A 19,152-nucleotide genomic window follows, 5' to 3' on the forward strand; every position below is an offset into this window, starting at 1 on the left:
TTTATTAAAGTTGAACTTTAAGCAATATTTCGCATATCTTGTTATTTATTTTTTTATTATTATTATTGTAATATCACTGAAAAACCGCTTGCCACGAACAAATTTATTTGTTTGTATACTTATATTATTATTATTTTTAAATACAATAACAAATGATAAAAGTTCTGTACAAATAAAAAAAGTAAATTTGTTTTTTTAATAATGGCTGTTAACGCATTTGTGTTGCTATAAGAAAAATATATAATATTTGAATTAAAATTCATTTTTGATGTTCCAGACATATGTTGTTGCATTATTATAATTTTCTCATTTTTTGGAAAGTGAGTTCTTTTTCATTTTATTAAATAAAATCTATACTGTGTGCTGTGAGCGTTACATTTTTTAGTTTATTTATTATATTAGTTACAGAAATAAATAATGTTAGTTGATTGTTTTATTTATTGAACTATTCTCCTTTTTTAGGGTTCCTTACTTCAAAATTAAGAAACGGAACCCTTTTAAGATGACGTTATTACCCGTCTATCAAGATTATTTATCTCGAGAACACATACAGTTACCAAGTTGAAATTGTGTCAAATATTCAGGGCCACGGTGCCTTGAAGCACAGAAAAATCCAAGCTTCTAGGTGCAATCGAAAGATACGAGCATTTATTGTTCGTAGTAGAGCGTAGTTTTTGTTGCATTTTGTGTAAAATTTACTATTTGTAGGGTACTTCCTATGGAGAACTTGCAATACAATTATAGAAAAAAATCCTAAAAGTGAAAAATCAAACGAGCGCAAACTCGATGGTGTAGTGTCGTTTAATTACGGAATTCCTATGGCCACCTTCCAACTCCATCATCAGATCAGCTCTGTTAATAATATCGCTTTGTTATCTGATTTATGCATGTATGCAAGATTTCAGCTCAATCAGAAACCGGGAAGGGGATCAAATTTAACAGACAATATTTAATTATAGACAACGGGACAGGTGAACTGGTGAAAGTAAGTAAATATAATAAAATAATAAAAGCTTGTAAAAATAATACATTTTCAACATCATAAATTAGACAAAGCGAACCGACAGCGACCTCCGTGTCTCCACTCTCCGATTCTCCGAGAGTCCGATTGCCATTCTGTAGAAGGAATTCTTTTAATTTCTTCGTTTCTGGTAACAAGACAAGGCGCGGTGTTGACGTCCGCCACTCAACATATGATATGTCGTAAATTGGGCCAGTAACGGTTTGTCTTAACACTAACGTTGCCTCCGCCTACCCTGCTACATGCGGGATACAGCGGGAAGCTAAAAATATCTTTTGCGTCGTAATCGAACCTACAACCATCATGTGCAGTAACATATAATAATCAACCCAAACTCCAGTAAGGTATATGATAGTATCATTGAGTATTTATTTTATCAAATTGCAAACAGTCACTCGCGTTCTGTCGTAGTGTAAACACGTGACGGACAAAACGTGGTTTTTTATTATGATAATTGTAACAAAACATTAATAATCGGTGAAAGCAATGTATGGGTAAGTGAAATATATTTATATTTTTTTCTATTATAATGACGCCAGATAAAGTGTGTGACGGTTCCCGCAAAGGTTGCGTGTTCGATTCCCACTCAGGGTGTTTAAATTATTAAAGGTATTTAACAAAAAAGCTTACTTTTACACTTACAATTGTGTTTTTATTTAAATCAAATTTAATTCATTAAAGTTAGGTTATTTTTTAGTCTCACGGTGTATCAGGCACATATTATTTTTTCCCGCAAAACAGGGTAGATGGAATACATCTAGTGTTCTCGAAATATATTTTGAATGGAATTTGTTACCCCAATGTATATACCTATTTAGTATAGATTTCTTCAAGCGAAGAACAACCAGACAGACAGACGATAACATATTAAGTATCTATAAAAAAAATTAAGTAGGGGAATTGTGCTCAAGATGGCATACTATGATAAGATGACACACTACCAATATTGATGAAACTATTAGCGCTAAGTGCGATCTTGTGACGTTTTAGAGAGTGTCTGTAGATGCAGCTAGTGCTTAAATTCAGTATGGCTGAAAGTGAATGCAGATGGGCAAGTAATTCATGTTTTCGTTATTTTCAATTGCAACAAATTTTTCTTTCGCTTTTGCTAGATGATGAAAAGACATGTAAGATAAAGATTTTCTATTTGAACTAATTATAAATGTAAAATAGGATTATTATATGACACATCTAACGCTAAAAGCGCATCCTAACCTATAACCTTTTGTCACAACGATTAAAATTAAATTCATATATCTATTGGGTAAGATGACATACAAAACGTGAGTATAAGATGGCATACTATCTTACCTTTATAAATAGAATCGATGTATTTTTTTTGCTTTACCTACAAAATGCCTGGCAATTACAAACGAATATATATTGGTCACAGAAAGACATGGATAAGGCTGCTAGAGTAAGGGCATTCAATAGCCGCAAGTGACGAAGCTTATTCCCCTTTTGGAAAAGGAAGTGACTGATAACGGAATCCAACCTCATAAAATTTGCAACATGTATGAATCTGGCCTTAATACTGTTTAAAAGCCCCCCAGCAATGAAGAAACTATTTATTTGTGAACTATGCTCGACAAATAATGATGGCGTTTTTATGCCACATACTAAGTATGTCATTTTACCCTGTAGATATGTCGTCTTACACTGGTCGACCTAAGTGCGATTTTTGTTTGTTTTTATGATGTTTGAAAGATGATTGTTCTGAAACTACAATAATTTGGTTGATTATGAAATATATAATAGTATACGCAATATGCTGTTCTCAGATGACTTTATTTATTTGAAATATTTGTCTTCAAACAAAAAGTATGTCATCTTAAGCACAATTCCCCTAATACGTAATTTATAGAATTTCATTTCGTGAAAATTTATAAGGAAGGAAAATCTACCTTTTTTTTTGTCGTGAGTGCACTATTATACCTACCTATATAATGAAGAACGACTGTAATTGCTCGAAGCTTGGCGAGAATTGGCCTGCTCGAGAATGAAATGGAAGGTACGATTCTACTTTTAGCTGGCATTCTAAACAGTCATATACGTGGTGTATTCAAAAGTCACAAGCGTGCAAACGTAAACGCAAGGGTTGTAGGTTCGATTTTCGATGCGGACAATGGATGATCAAACCTAGTAAGGTTACCCGGTTCCCTATGCTTATTCCTGTTATACAGAGTGAAGCTGAAATATCTTATTGGTGGTTTAGGCACGTTGATGTCGAAAGAAGGAAAAAATAAAATAAAGTGAAAGTGAGTGGTAAGACAGACAAGGGGAGACCTCCGTTGCCCTTAAAGAATAGGTAGGTATAATATCGATTATACTGGAAGACTCTTAAACAGCATGAGGACGGCATGTATGTGAGGGTTAATTACACCGGACGAGGCAAAAAGGGTATGTAGAGACTGGCTGCTAATGTACAGAAAAAAATATCTAATTGAAACTAACTAAATGACGTTAGATGTTTATAAAATTGTTTACTTTCTACCCTCCACGAAATTGGTGGGGTATGTAGAGATAATCTAATGCTAAGAGGCTAATAACACAGATATAATTTTAAATCGCAGAACTAATTGCAAATCATTTTAGATGTATGAGGGAATGGGAGGAAATTTATTAAGTTCCGGATGGGCCGTGCCTACCCCACTATACCATATTTATTAAACTTAACAAAACATCTATACAAAGTGAAAAACACCGGAAAATATCCTTAGAAACGCTCATGATGACTTGGGACCGAACCCACTACCACGTTCCCAAAAAACTTATGATCGATAATTTCCCATGTTTGTGATTAATACTTTATTAGATCAAAGTTTACACAAATGTTATAACTAACTAAGAAACATTATACGGTTAATTTTCAAGGTCTTTCCAGTCAATAGACCACGTTTCTTCATATAAGTACATATTATTATTGAGGTAAATTCCATTGCTTTATGAATTTTAATGTGGGATTCCATATAACATTTTATATTGTGGGCACAGCCCACAATATAAAATAGCGAAGTAGAATTATGTCCGATCGATTTACATTCGGTGCAATGATTAATTATTTTTCTATTATATTTTCTTATTTCTTTTGCTTTTAGCAGGGTAGGCAGAGGAATCCTAGTGTTAAGATACTCCGCTACATATTTCCCGCTGAATTCTGGAGGCATTGCGTGTTGAGTGGCACATCTCAACACCGCGCTTTGTCCACCAGAGCAAAAAAATGAATATATAAATATTTCATATACTCGAGTGATAATTGAACCCAAAACCGCGTCGACAGTCACAAATTACAAACTATAAAAGTCAGTAATTTGTAGTAGGTAGTTGTTATTGCAGTCAGATATGAATAACACTAAAATTATAAATGGATGGATTAAAGAAATATTTAACATTTCTTTATATCTTTATGACGAGATAGTGGCGCGGGATTGCGATAATTTGTATGTAGGTACTTACAGAATTACCTTTTATTATAGGCATATTAACTCGAGGAAATGGTTATAAATACAACTACAATGAAAAATAAAAATCAGTATAAATAAAAACTACCTACTGGTTGCTTCTATATTCCTAGTACTTCTATTCTACTTTCCTAGCTCTTCTAGCCGCGGTTTTTCTTCCATTTTTGTTTAATGGTATCCGTAGTTCACATAATGTCTCTATTTTTGGGGAAAGCTGAGAACGGAGTGTCTTAACACTATGCCCCCTCTTCCTATCCTGTTATATGCGGGATGATAATCTCTGAACCTATTAATGGCATAAAGCTGAGTCGTTACTAGTTTCAAAGTAACCTACTAAAATGTGCTTTTGTTTTCTTCGTATCAAAAAGATATTTCGTGTTAAGCAACGTAACATAACGCCGCGTTTTGTCCTATCTGAGCTAAATAAATAAAATAATTTTACAATTTGTTTCATTTATTTGCAATGAATCTGAAATAAAAATATTTCAATTAATCAATATTAAACGCTCAATTAAAAATTTCTTCATTCAAAATAAGATAAATAATATTAATAAAATTTATTATGACCTTAAGTGTAAATATTAAGATAATATTATTTATAATACACTAACACCTGTATACCCGATTTTGTCTGCTTTTAATTAAAAAAGAAATATATAATAAAAAAATAAAAATATCTACTAAGTATGTAATAAAGAAGGAAAGAAATGGCACAATTGCACAGAATTTTCTTCATATATTCTCCACAGAATGCTGAAGTTGCTTTAAATTTGCTTAAAATTAGAGAAATCGCCTGAAATTTCATTTATAAACAAACACTTATTCAAATATTTTCATACAAAATTAGCTAATAAGGAACGGAGTGTCTTAACACTACGTTAAGTACTTTAAATTTCTGCAGTGTTCTATATAAAATATTTTACTAAACAGTTTTCTACTTCATCTATTACAAACAAACGAACATATTTACAAAAAAATTTTTCTTTATAATAATAATAATATAAGTATTTTGAAATGACGTTGATATCTTATCAATAATTATCAAATGATTTCTTACACTAATCGCTGTATTAATGATAAAAATTGTAAACTTTTAATACTTCCACACGAGGCAGCGGGGGCACGTTGCGATATTTATTTTATCAAAAGATAAAACACTAAAATAGTAAACATATGCGTGATAGTTGTGGGTTCTTTTCACACCTAGGGGGATGAATTGTATGCTTCCCCTAATTTGAAATCCACCTTCTAAACTTCCCCCAGCGAAAAACTAAATGTTCTGCCATTTAGTTCTCTCGGCAAACCGCTTTTTGCGGACTAAAAGACGTAAGCGTACAATTCAATGTTTATAGAATTTAAAGCATTAGAGAATAGAGAGGCCATCGTGGCCCAGGGGCACAAGGGTGTGACTGCAAGGCGACGGTTGTAAGAACAAGTCCTACAGGTTCGATCTCCACTTGAGAGAATGGGTTATTATTTATTATTATTTTCGTTTCTCCTCTGTGATACCAAGGCAAAAAAGAAAACTTCGGCGAAAACTGAGAAACAGAATGTCTAACACTAGATTCCCTCTAGAGTAGGCACCCTGGTGTGTGCAAGTTGATTTTTTTTCCCACAAGTTGAAATTGAACCTACAAACATCGCATCAGTCAAACAACATCGCTACGAAATTTTGCTATCTTAGCTATCATTTGCATAATTTTCAGTAGGTAGGTATACATGTGTGTTCGCTATCTATAATTCTATATTCAATGTTATATTTGATAAGTACCTAAATAGATAATGTAAACTTTTATTACCCACATTCTTCATTTTATCGTCAAATTTGTTTTACACTAGTAGTCGTCCGCAATTTCTCTTCCTTGGATAATACTTTGATAGTCTCTAGTACAAGTGAAACGCGAAAAACAGTGTCTCGACACTCTATTCCGGAAAATTATGTATTATTTATTAATATCTTCATTTCTTCGCTCTAAAAGATATATAGTAAGTGTACTATACAGTAAGTGTACTTTAACAGTATCAATAAAATGAGTAAACAAATCATTACGAAAAAGAATTACGTCACGGTGTGTTCAGTGGCGGAACTCAACGCCGCGTTTGCCTCGACACCAGAACGAAGAAAGGAAAATATCAATTTAAATAAATATTTAATTTCCTGTAGTGGGGATCGAACCCGCAACCATTCGCGTTTATAGTCACACACTTGAGCCGCTGCGCCACGACTGGCCTCGTCACTAAATCATTGCAATTAAATAAATAATATAATTACTCATTACAATTAAAGTAATAGTCATTTACTAGTTAATAGTGGAATTTGCAAGAAGTCATTAATGGAAGAGTTTTTTGGTTATAAGATACAGCAACACTGTCATGGTGAAGTGGTGCAGTATGTGACTATTCTCCTAATGCTTGTGGGTTTAATCCTATTTTTTTTTAGTTTCACGCTGTTTCCCGTACATTGCAGGGTAGGCAGAAGGAACCTGACAACCTTTTGCCATTAAGGCGGAAGCGTGTAACGTTAACACGCCGTTTAACACGTAATGAAAAAAACAATATGCTAACATATCAAGGGTTGTAATTCGCATAACACCTGTAATTATAAGAGTTGAAAAATTTACTGTGTCGCTGATTTGGATAAAAAGCAATACAATCATAAATAGGCAGAGGGAACCTAGTGTTAAGACAAACCGTTCTCCACGCACAGGCGGAACTTAACGCCGCGGTGTCTACCAGAGCGGCGATATAAAAAACACAACCAAAAAAAAACTAAACCTCTCATAACGTTAATCCTTGCAGTCAGACGCTGTCAATAGGCGCTTGAGTTAAATTAATTAAAAATCTCATTAAAATCGAACCTATAGCCGTTGCATTTGGAATCGTTATTTAATTATTTACTTCTACTAAACCGTGACGTGTTTTAATAGCCTCGACCCGATGCTAGCTTTGTTTTACGATTCCTTATCACATTACTGTGCTACCTGCGAGAGTCAACACTTGTGGGAAATAAGAAAAATGAATTAAAACAATTGTATTTGTAGGTACTTAGAAATAAAATAATAGTAAAAATAAAAAAATATTTAGTGTTAGTGACTATAATCTTAGTGAGTATTTAGTGAAAAATCACTCAATGTCCAGTGCTTAGGTTTTGTAAGTGAATAATTATTTTTCTTTAATTTAATATATTATTTTAAGGTTTGTTAAAGAATGGTTTTAATTATGTCATTTTTACTTGTCAAGTTTTTAATTATATGTCAGGCAATTAAGTTGCCTGTTTTAAGGTTTTCGACCTGAATACGAGATATTGTAGGTACGTTGCGCAGAGGACCTCAACACAGCACTTTATCTTACAAAAACGCCATCTTAAGCAATACAAGAATTCTGCAGAAAGTACGACTAAGAAATGTATTTTTTGGGAACTTAGTGTCTAAGCTTAGGTTCCCTCTATATACTCTGCTTTGTGCTACAAAAAAACTACATAGTTGTTGCAGGCATAAAAACCAAATAAAAAAAAGATAATAAAACGCTTTATGACGAGTTTATACGAGTTTTGATTAGTGACGATTATTATTAATCAAATTTTAGTTTATCGTTTTTAATAATATAATAGACACCAGGTATGGTAGACCCCTGACTACCTAGTGTAAAAACACTGTGCTCCCTGTCATTCACCCAATTGCCCAATGTTCAAGACGAAATTGAAATCCAAGTGAAATCGAACTCACAACGTAGTGCTTACAGTCAGAAAGTCTGTACCGCTACGCCAAGACGGCCTATCAGTCTTTCAATAAATATTTATTAGAATTTTATAATTTTATCGATAATACTTTAATAATGGATTAAATACATATTTCAAATTTCTTTATATCTTTATGTCAAGATAATGGACGCGGGAATGTGATAATTTGTAATTTATATGTGTAGCGGGCATCTAGTCATGTTATATTGGAGCTCATTATTTCATACAATAACTAATTATATATATATATATATATATGAGAGAGAGAGAGAGAGAGATCTGTAGTTCTATATTGATTATGAACGCGATGGGTGTGGGTTCGATGCCTGCTAAGAAGGCTGTATCAAGACACGCGCCGCGTCCAAAACGACGCACTATTTAACATTGAACTTGGCTCTCATTTCACATTAATGTATTTGATGGGATATGTATTATAGTCGTACAATTATTTTGATTTCTTCGCTCTGGTAACGAGACATAGCGCGGCGTTCAGTTCCGCCACACAACGCGCAATGCCTCCAGTATTCGGCGGAAAGTGGGCAACGGAAGTGTCTCAGTGGCAACGGAATGATGATTTTTGCTATTTATGATTTCTGTTTATGTTTATTATATTATACGGATGGACTTCTCTTCTTCTGTCGCTGTCGCTTTTGTTTATATTATAGAAAGAAATGCTTTGTTTTTTTTTTTTTAATTATTATACAGCGAGCGAAGCGAATCGAAATTTGCGAGCTAAGGCAGCAGGATACTTGACCCTAATTTTTAATTTTTTTTTCTATATTGAAACATTTTGTTTATTCTGTTTCAACTGGACAATCAATATGTAATTGTTACTTAACTTTAGTTGACCTCAGTCCAACATATTTCTTTAGGCAAAAGGTCATACAAACCTTGCTAAGAAGGTTGCCCATCTAATTTATTTAACACTAGTTGTCACCCGCAATTTCATTTATTTATGATTTTATGACTTTTGCCGTCGTGGAAAATTGAGATCTAAATTTTACCATAATGTGAGAAGGAAAAAATTTAAAACTATATATAATACTAGTTTTTACCCGTGGCTTTGCTTGTGCCATCAAATGGAGATAAATAAGATTTCCCTAAGACATGGTGACAACACACTACTTTGTAATTTTTTTTTTAGTAGGTTAGGCAGAGAGAACCTGGGAACCTAGTGTTGAGACACCATGTTTTCTGTTAAAACACTTCCGTTCCCCACTTTCTTCTTTTCCTTCGTCCATTCTCCAGACCTCAAAGTAATAGAAATAATGTAGTTTATAGTTTTTTAGCTCTATAAATGGACTATCCAATTCAAAACTATTTTTCCATTACGAGCCAGTAGTTCCTGACGTGACGAATTAGCACGTTCAAATAAACAACAGTTCTCCAGCTATATTATTATAGATTAAGGCTTAAATAAACTCTGTATCGATTATTTAACAGCCACATTTTTGGTTTCAGCTCAATCATGGGAATTAAATAAGAAATAAGCTATGTACGCCTTAGGAAGACTGTGAAAAAAAAAATATTATTTAAAATTTTATATTTTTAAATCAAAATGGAGGAAGTACGCAAGAGAAATTCGGTAAGTACATTTTTTTACAATTTCATGCTACCCGCGCGGCAGGCACGTATCGCCTAATTTACGAAACGTTACGTGTTGAGTGGCGGCACTTAACGCCGCTCTTTGTCTGTTACCAGAGCGAAGCAATGAAAGCGAATCATTCCCCCGATTGGGAATCGAACCCCACAATCGTCGGGCTTACAGTCATACCCTATGCTGCTGCGGCACGACATTTTAAATTGTTACAACGTTTTTAAATTTTACTACTATTTCTCAGCACGTACGGAAGACATTAAAACACTAAGAAAATTACTTATTTTTCTTACTTTAAATCCATTATCACACGTTTTGTAATAAAAACGACAATAAAGATCTTTTGAAGAGTATTGTTTAATGAGTAATTAATGTATATGAGTATATGAGTGTGTGAAAGAGATAGAAATATCTTCTATTGTATAAAAAAATGTGTCAAAAACTTTTAAATTGAAGAATTTAACAAGAGATAATTAATAATCCATAAATGAGTCCGACATTGTTCTTTAATAAATATAATTATTTCCTCAGCATAATTAAAAAAAAAATACAGTCATACAGTACATTGATAACCTCCTTTTCTTACAGAAATCGGTTAAAAAATGGGGCGTCGAGATCCGCCTCTTAGCGATTAAAGTCCCAAAGATTGTTTTTCTTTCTTTCTTTCTTTCTTTTATACGGTTTCCCAGTTTCCGTGAGTTCGAGTAATGCTACGTAAATATTATATACGTTTTCTAAAAAATATTTTATTTATATACGCAGGCACAGGAAACAAACAATGCTGTAGAAATGAACGATATCCATAAGAAGGAACAGAATGGGAATATTGTAAGTATAAATTAAATTGTCAATCTACTACTATTTTAGTTTTAACTACCCTCCTTCTCTATCCTCGGGTAGGAAAATGGAACCTTGTGAATTATCCCACAAACCCATTCCACCCAATTTTCGTCCAAGATATTAAGGATCGGAAGTTCCGCAACTGTATGCCGCGCTTCGCGTGCTGCTTTTGGAGGAAAATGGAGTGTATTAACACTACGTAGCTTCATTTTGCCTGCTATTTCATTGTATTGCGTTAATATAAAAAAATATATATATACACAAGAAAAAAATATAGATATACTCGTATATATAATAAACAACGTGTAAATTTTCAGAGTTTCCATGAAAACTTAGACTACGTTCCCAGCGGTTGGTTAGAAGTGACTCTCTCGAGGGTAGGGAGTTCGACAGAGGAGTTCATCAAGAAAAATGGATCTGCAATGAAAACTATAACCGTATTTGCCCTAAACGGTGTTGTGATAGGGTTCTTCTTTGCCTGTTTTTATTACTGGTGGACTTACAGTGAGTTCTTTAATGTTATTTTTACACGCGGCTTCGCCCGCATCAAACAGATATAGCTAATAGTTGTGTTTGATACATGACATATTTTATTCTACCTCTCTCGTCTCTCCGCGGCGTTCATTTTTACTACGCATCTAAGGTAGTCTCTACAAGTATTGAATATTTTTCAAGGTTAGGCAAGGTTAGTAGGTTCAATAACCAATTGTTTAAGACCAACCGTTCTCCACCTTCCGCTTTCGCGAACTGAACACCGTAAAGCTAAGGCTAAGGCTAAGGAATTAGCAAGAATGGCGTAACTCAGCGCTGTATGGTGTCTTAATGATCGAACCCAAAACCCCCTCGTTTACAAGCATATAGCGTCCTACTAATATGTTTTTCTTTTTCAGGTGATAAGTCGTTAGAACTGTGCTATGGATTTGGTAGTTTAATAGCAGTTTTGAGTATTATATACTTCTTTATAATTTACTTCCTTGTGGTGAAAAAGTTAATAGGAAAATGGTTTGAAAGAACTATTTGGACAAAATTTGAAAAAATATGTTTTAAACTTTGGCAATTTATGTAAGTATTATTTTTCTTGTTTTTTTATTGATTAGTAAAATTCCGTCCTAGGTGGACGTAACTAAACGCCGTCTCTTCTCAGTCTGGGTGTCTGCTAATCTAACTATACTATAACAGTTCCGAGAGACATCCGTTCATTCCGTTCACAAATTAACTCCATGTAATAATTAGGGTATTTGTTATTACAACTATATGTTTACATTTCAATTGACGTTAGTCTTATGTCAATACTAGCGACCCACCTGCAGTTTCACTCGCTAAATGTTATTAATATATTTGCCGAAGTAGGTATACATAATCTTTAAATGAATTGTAGTCTATGGGTTATTCTGTATAAACAATATAAATGTAAAGTTTCATTTAAATTAGTTCAGTAGTTGTTGTAAACGTATGCTCTATGCTCAGAAAGTCTGACTTCTATAATATTAGTATCTATGTACCTAATATTTTATTTTATCCTAGTGATTAGTATGGAAAGCTAACTCAAGTTCTTGGATGCGAACCGCGGTTTGGGTGGACGTCTCCCCCTTCCTTCTTCATCTTCTTCCGTTCATTTCTATTTTTTGTCGTGGTCCAGTTAATTTCTGTAATTTCTACAATGTCATCAGCTACCGTCTACGGAGGTGTGTGAAACTTGCACTTGCAGAGTACTTGGAGGTAGCATATCTTAAGACAGTCTCAGTGACCCGAGTACAACCCAATTTGAAATAATCTTACTTAGAAATATTTATAAAAAATTTAAATTTAAACATGTCCTAATTATTGTGCTTAATTTTTATTTTCAGATTATTCCGTTGGAGTTTATCCATTGCAATATTAGTAGCTATCGGCTTCTTCCTGTATTGGGACACACGAGGATCTCCGGAAAGACTCATTTCTCTTATCGGGTTGTCTCTACTTCTAATACTTGGTGAGCAAAATAAATAAAGTCAGTAAAGTATGGAGGCCAGAGTTCGGTGAAATGTGGGGAGTGAGCCATAACTTACAAGCAATGTACGAAACGCCGATATATTTATTTATTTCAGGTTTCATCTTCTCCCTCCACCCTGGCCGCATAAACTGGCGCAGCGTTACCATGGGGTTGCTGATACAATTCCTGTTTGGTGTAGTCCTGATCAGATGGGACCCTGGCAGGGCTGCGTTGCAGTGTTTCTCGGGTAAAGTAAGTATATTTGTGGTTTCCTTTTGTTTTTAGTTATTTTATAACAATTTTGTTTTTTTAATTATTGTAGTAATTTTTTTTAGAACACGCTTTTATTGCATCTACTATCCATACCTATATTATAAATTTGAAAGTAACTCTGTCTGTCTGTCTGTCTGTCCTAAACCGCTAAATTAATTGTGATAAAATACTCTTATAGAGATACTTGAGGGTCTCGGGATGAACATAGGATTTTTTTTCTCATATTTCTAATATTTTCGATATATACCAATATATTAAAATAATTAATTTGACATGCAATTTATTCCGCCATGTTAATAACAATCGTCGCTACGCGTTGCTAAGCAACGGCTTGCAAAGTTTGTTGTTTTAAGAAAACGTCACCCAAAGTGAGTTTGCTTAATGCATACATGGCGCGCGCTGATAAAGATTTGTATACATTAACAAAAAATAGATGATTTCTATAATTTGATATTCGTCCTTATGAAAATAAATATAGTAGTCACTTTTAGCATTTCATTTAGATGGAAATTATAGTTGGGCAGATGACTTTGATTATTTTGTAAATTTTTATATATTTTCGAATTACTATTATTTTTTATGTAATTATTTGCTGCTTATAATTAATTTATCTGAGTTCGGTTATATATACCGATGTTATACACTTAAAATATCGTAATTTTAATCATTTGGGATTTTATTTAATATTGTTCGCAAAAATTTATAATTATTTAATATAGAAAAATGTTGAGTACGCGCGCACGGCAAACTTTAGGTTATTTTTCTATTATTAAGAATTTCCTTTAGTTACTTTTACTTCTTTTGTTTGTTTATTTCGGTTACTCAGATATTTTTTCTAATAATAAATCTCCATTTATTATTATTTTTTAACTTATTTTAATGATTTAGGCTTATATTTTCGCGGGCGTAGCCGCGTCCGGGCCCACTAGTGTCACTATATATAAAAGTTACATAATAAAATCTAAGAAATTGAATTTGAGGCATTTGTAACAATTTTATCGTCAAATTAGTAATGGTATTCTCGAGCTGGTCTAATGTTGGAGCCGGGACCTGAATAGTGGAATTCTTCAGAGGTATCTTTTAAGCAGTCGAGTTTTGACTCGACACTGACCTCATTCTTTATTACTTGCACTTGGTGTACCTGTTCTGATGATAAATCTCTTTAATGGAGAGTCATACAGCTGGGTCACTTTTACGCGATAAAAGTGTTTTGGTGTGTGTGTTTGACTGGAACTATATGTTATATCAAAGTAGTTAAGATATTTCCACGTATAAGATTTTTTAACAGATATTTTAAATATTTCAGGTGGCAACGTTCCTCTCGTATGGTATTGACGGCGCCGCTTTTGTGTTTGGGGAACTTTTAGTGAGAACTGAACAAGTGTTTGCATTCAGTGTAAGTAACTTTTATTTAGTAATTCTTCAGCAGGATACTGCTAATAATAATGCACCTTTGTAATTTCTTGATATATTAGTCTTGTAACAGTAACTTAAAGAATTTGTCATTTTCAGACCCTCCCAGTAATATTCTTCTTCAGCATGTTGGTGGAAGTGTTGTTCTTCTGGGGTGCTCTTCAATGGTTCTGCCTCAAATTGGGGCGTCTACTGCAGAATGCCGCCGCAACTACGGTGTGTGAGAGTGTGATAGCTGTGGGGAACGTTTTCCTTGGAATGGTAAGTTCCTTAGACATACTTCGCCTTCGGGTATTTAGACATCCAACTTTCAGTCCAGATATTTTTAATGTGCTTTATTAATTTTCGTCTTCAAAAACTAGTCTTGGGATTTAAATATTTTTTTAGAAACTTTATTTTTAACTTTATAGTAAGTACCTATAATTTGAAAAAATAAACCAACTTGAATTTTTTAAGTTCTATTATCTATCTATGTTTTCTTAATTTCCCCATATCTCTGAAACTATTACGACGACTATATCTATATATCAAACTGATTTTCTGAAGTCAGTTATAAAATGACATCGTCTTATTTAATAATCTATGGCTAATTTAATTTACGTGAACTTTATAGCCCTTGCCAAACTAAACACGTTCACTGCGGGACCTATTTCTGAGAACATTTAGCTGGTGCGGGGACGCAGGAACTGTGTTAGTTTGCCTTCTTTGCCTGATTTCCTATTTAATTCTATACTAATAATTTTCTTTAGACAGAATCAATCCTGTTGATAAAGCCGTACTTATCAATCCTAACGCCATCTGAGCTCCATTTGGTTATGGCATCCGGTTTTGCTACAGTTTCCGGTAAGCATTTGTATTATTCTCACCTTTTGATTAGTTAATTTAAGCAGAATAATAGATAAACTATAGATTGTTCAAATTAATATTAAAATGAAATAGCCCCTGGATCTGTGTGTCAGATGGTCCAATTACATTGTGAAATTTCATATTTAATACGATGATTTCCACCATTTAGTATTAATTGTAATTTTAAGACTAAGGCTCATAGAGGAGTAGAATCTGTCGTCTTTCTCCTGCTCGGCAATACAAATTATGGATTTGGCAATATCTTGAAATTGGTTGAAAAGTGATGAACGCACAGTGCTACCCACTAAAAGCATTTTAAATTAATTAATCATTTAATAATATTTTAACTTCTGACAGGTACAATACTATCCGCCTACATCGGTTTTGGTGCGGAACCCATTCATCTCGTAACAGCGAGTATGATGTCGGCTCCGGCAGCCGTTTGCTATGCGAAGCTATTGCTGCCAGAAACGAAGAGATCACTCACTACTGTGGACAATATACAGAATGTTGAGAAGTGAGTGGGCACTGGCTCGAAGGATCAACTTTTTGATTATTTTATTGGTGTTGTGTAATGGGTGGTGGTAGCTATGAAACTGCTTATATGGATTTTGTAATTTTAAGACGCACACTTTTTTTTTTGTCCACGTGGAAAGGTTAATGTTAAAAAAGTTCTACAAATTTTAGAAAAACTGCGTATATTTTATATATTTTTATTCACCCCAATCCCAACTTTCATCCGTTCATACTTTCAATTTCTCAAAAAAAATACCTTAATTTTTTTTCAGACAAGATCAATCAGCTCTATCGGCAGCTACCAGAGGAGCTACCAACGGCATATCCCTGATACTCAACATTATAGCAAATCTCGTTGCTTTCGTATCCTTCGTAGCTTTTGTAAACGGTTTCCTGAGTTACTGCGGAGGATTACTTGGCAATCCAGATATAAACTTGGAGTGGATATTTGGAAAAATATTTATACCTCTCGCTTGGTGTATGGGTGAGTATTTTTTTGTTTTCTTCTTTTTCGTATCAATCTTCTGCTAATGATAACACAAAATTAAATAAAAGACTGAAAGAATAGAGTATTTTAGCACTAGATTCTCTCCGTTTAACTGTTGTCTGTAGCAGCTACACTTAAAAAATGCTGTATTATTTTTTTATAGGTATTGATATACCACTAATTTAGATATACCACTAATTTAAATATTTCTGCTATCCTAAAGTAATTAAAATATCTCATAGGTGTTCCTTGGGAGGAGTGCGAGCAGGTTGCCTCGTTGATTGGACTTAAGACTGTGGTTAACGAATTTGTGGCATACCAACGTATGGGAGAAATGAAAAGAGCTGGCCTTCTATCGGTAATTATATTTTTATTAACGTCTCTCTTTATCTCGCATATAACAGGATAGGCAGAGAGAACATAGTGTCAAAACTCCTCCGTCTATGACGAAATTGTGTATTCAGTGAAGGAACTTAACGCTGCACTAAAACTTACTAGATGTGGCGTCTTTTTGATTTTATCTTCTCAACTAAAGTAACAAAATAGAGAAAAGTGAAGAAGTACGTGGGCACGGAGTAACAAAATAAATTTTTAACCAACAAAAAATTCTCTGCTTTACAAGCCTTTACATGATTGAAACAACTTAATAACAGATCAAAATATAATTATGTTTTCTATAAAAATAAACAGAACTTCTTTTTGGTTTTCTTTAATACCTTTCTATAATTCTGTATTTCAGCCTAGAGCAGAGTTAATCGCCACATATTCACTCTGTGGCTTCACCAACCCGTCCTCAGCTGGTATACTCATAGGCGCCATATCCTCTATGGCTCCAAATCAGAGGGAAACTTTATCTAGTGTAAGTTTTTCCATATCAAATTATATAAAAGATCAGTTTGTAAGCAAGCATATTGTATATATACGCATATAGCGTGAAATGTAAGAAGAATCTAGTAATAAATAACGTACTTCATTCTCCGCTTTCTGCTCCAATTTAGGATATTGTTTTTTTCGTCGAGGCCGTCGTGGCGAATATATATAATAAATATTTCACTTCCTCTAGTAAGGATCGAACCCACAACCATGGTGCTGCAGGTACACCCTTACGCCGCTGCGCCATACCGGCCTCATACTCTATTATAGGTAAATAATTTATTTTCCAGATGGCGGTGAGAGCGTTCTTCGCTGGATGTGGCATTTGCTTCATGAACGCGTGTATGGCAGGTGATGTTGATTCTTTCATTTCTTTTACTTTACTCACTGGTTCAAATCCTGTAGTAATTTTTCCTTTACCTCTGAATGATTGATCCGTCTTCATTTTCAAGCTATCGTAGTGCAGTGGGACTGTATGTTGTTGTAAAAAGTGATGATTGTAGGTTCAATTCCAACTCGGGGGAATGAATGGTTTTCGCTTACTTACTCTGGTAAAACAGGTGGAAAATAGGAGAATGGAAAGTTTTATAAACAACAATTTTGGATGGCGAGTACCGGATTGTTTGATTCTCATTCGGATATTATTATATTAATTACATTTTTTTTTTCTTTAATGGCCTGATTTTGCGATGTCAAGCGCAAAATAATCTGCCAGTGTCACGTATAGTAGAAAACACACGAATGATATTGTTCAGTAAATTTTGAGAGGAAATGTGAACTGATATATATATGGTAAAGGATGAACTGGAACAATAACCTAAAACAAACAAACATTACATTACACATATGTACAGATAAAAATAAATACTAAGAAAAAAACACACACAGAACAACACCTATAACTTAACTTAAAAAACAACACCTATAACTTAATATCATTATTTACAATAAACTTAACTAACAATTACAATTAATTAATTATTATTAATTAATTACATTTATTACAAAATAAGACATAATGTGAAATTGCAAACGAATGAAAAGTGACAAAAACTTAAAACCTATCCTTCTTTCTTCCTCTAGTTTTTTCACGTATCCTAAAAGTTTCCGATTAATCAAAAATCTATTTGGTATACCCACTTATTTGATATTTTATTTTCATTTCAGGTATTCTCATGCCTGAAGGCTCATTTGGATAAAGGTGAAAGAAGACAATGAAAATTATTAAGATATAATTAAGCCTCTGAGTTCTAAAGACACTTGTTATCATTATACATATTTTTAAACTATTTTCGATATAAATCAGTGATAAAAATTGGTGCAATTAATATGAATAATATTAAAAGAAAAACAATTTACAACTTATATTATTATTAATTTGTTTTCGATTCTTCCCTCTGGCGACAGAACGACAAAGTGCGTTGAGTTCCACTACTTTACTCATAAGTAATGTCTCAAAATGCAGTGTGTGGAATGGAGTGACTTTACACTACGTTTCCAGGTTCCCTCTGCCTACCCTGCTATTCCTACATTATAAGAAAGCGTCTTTTTTCTACTTAAATAATTTTGTGATTTTGTAATTATATTAGACTAGCGGCCCGCTCGCGGTTTCACCCGCGTGAACTATGTTATTATTAATTTCTGTTCTGTTCTGTTCTTTCTATTATGGCGCTCCGAGAGTACCAGTTGAGCATTATTAATTTCTGTCTCCATGGCTACATCCTAGTGACGTCTATGCAAAATTTGAGACTCCTAGCATTTGTAGTAACGAAATTTCATACAAACTTTCGACCCCAAAAACAACCCCTTAGAAGTCGAATATTGTAAATTCCCGTCTTAGCGAGCACCTACGTCATATAAGTAACTCCTATGCAAAATTTGAGATTCCTAGCACATGTAGTTTCTGAGATTTCGTGATGAGTGAGTGACCTTTCGATTTTATATATATAGATTAAGAAACAGTGACTACGTTTGATTAGATAATTAGGTACTATTTATTATAAGTTTTTTACGAATAATAATAAAAAAATGAATATAAATATATTGTTTTCTTTCTCTTCTTATTTAAAATCTAACTAAAACCACATTAAACAAAAGGCGGCGTTAAATTCCGA

General features: G+C 33.6%; 1 protein-coding gene across 2 annotated transcripts; it reads left to right on the forward strand.

Annotated features, from left to right (window-relative positions):
- Positions 1-1,398: 1,398 nt before the first annotated feature.
- Positions 1,399-19,077, forward strand: LOC146537347 (uncharacterized). Of its 2 annotated transcripts, none has more exons than XM_085188068.1 (16): positions 1,399-1,515; positions 9,683-9,806; positions 10,581-10,646; positions 10,976-11,162; positions 11,549-11,720; positions 12,506-12,630; positions 12,746-12,882; positions 14,210-14,299; positions 14,416-14,577; positions 15,066-15,159; positions 15,520-15,679; positions 15,951-16,162; positions 16,408-16,523; positions 16,905-17,024; positions 17,329-17,389; positions 18,206-19,077. In XM_085188068.1, the coding sequence occupies exons 2-16, from the start codon at positions 9,780-9,782 to the stop codon at positions 18,235-18,237; spliced, it is 1,761 nt and encodes a 586-aa protein (XP_085044194.1). In that variant the 5' UTR covers positions 1,399-1,515; positions 9,683-9,779; the 3' UTR covers positions 18,238-19,077. The 2 variants fall into 2 exon arrangements, with proteins under 2 accessions (XP_085044194.1, XP_085044193.1); XM_085188067.1 differs by lacking the exon at positions 1,399-1,515 and adding an exon at positions 7,442-7,632.
- The last annotated feature ends 75 nt before the right edge of the window (positions 19,078-19,152 follow it).

Source organism: Heliconius melpomene, chromosome 7, assembly GCF_056956725.1.
Source record: "Heliconius melpomene rosina isolate 202511_hmr_F chromosome 7, ASM5695672v1, whole genome shotgun sequence".
Lineage (NCBI taxonomy): Eukaryota > Metazoa > Arthropoda > Insecta > Lepidoptera > Nymphalidae > Heliconius > Heliconius melpomene.

Bases quoted from the DNA above. Each gene is read 5' to 3' on its own strand.
- LOC146537347 (XM_085188068.1), top strand. From the start codon at position 9,780: ATGGAGGAAGTACGCAAGAGAAATTCG. The intron at 12,631-12,745 runs GTGAGCAAAATA...TATTTATTTCAG, and splicing joins GTCTCTACTTCTAATACTTG to GTTTCATCTTCTCCCTCCAC. The intron at 12,883-14,209 runs GTAAGTATATTT...TAAATATTTCAG, and splicing joins TGCAGTGTTTCTCGGGTAAA to GTGGCAACGTTCCTCTCGTA.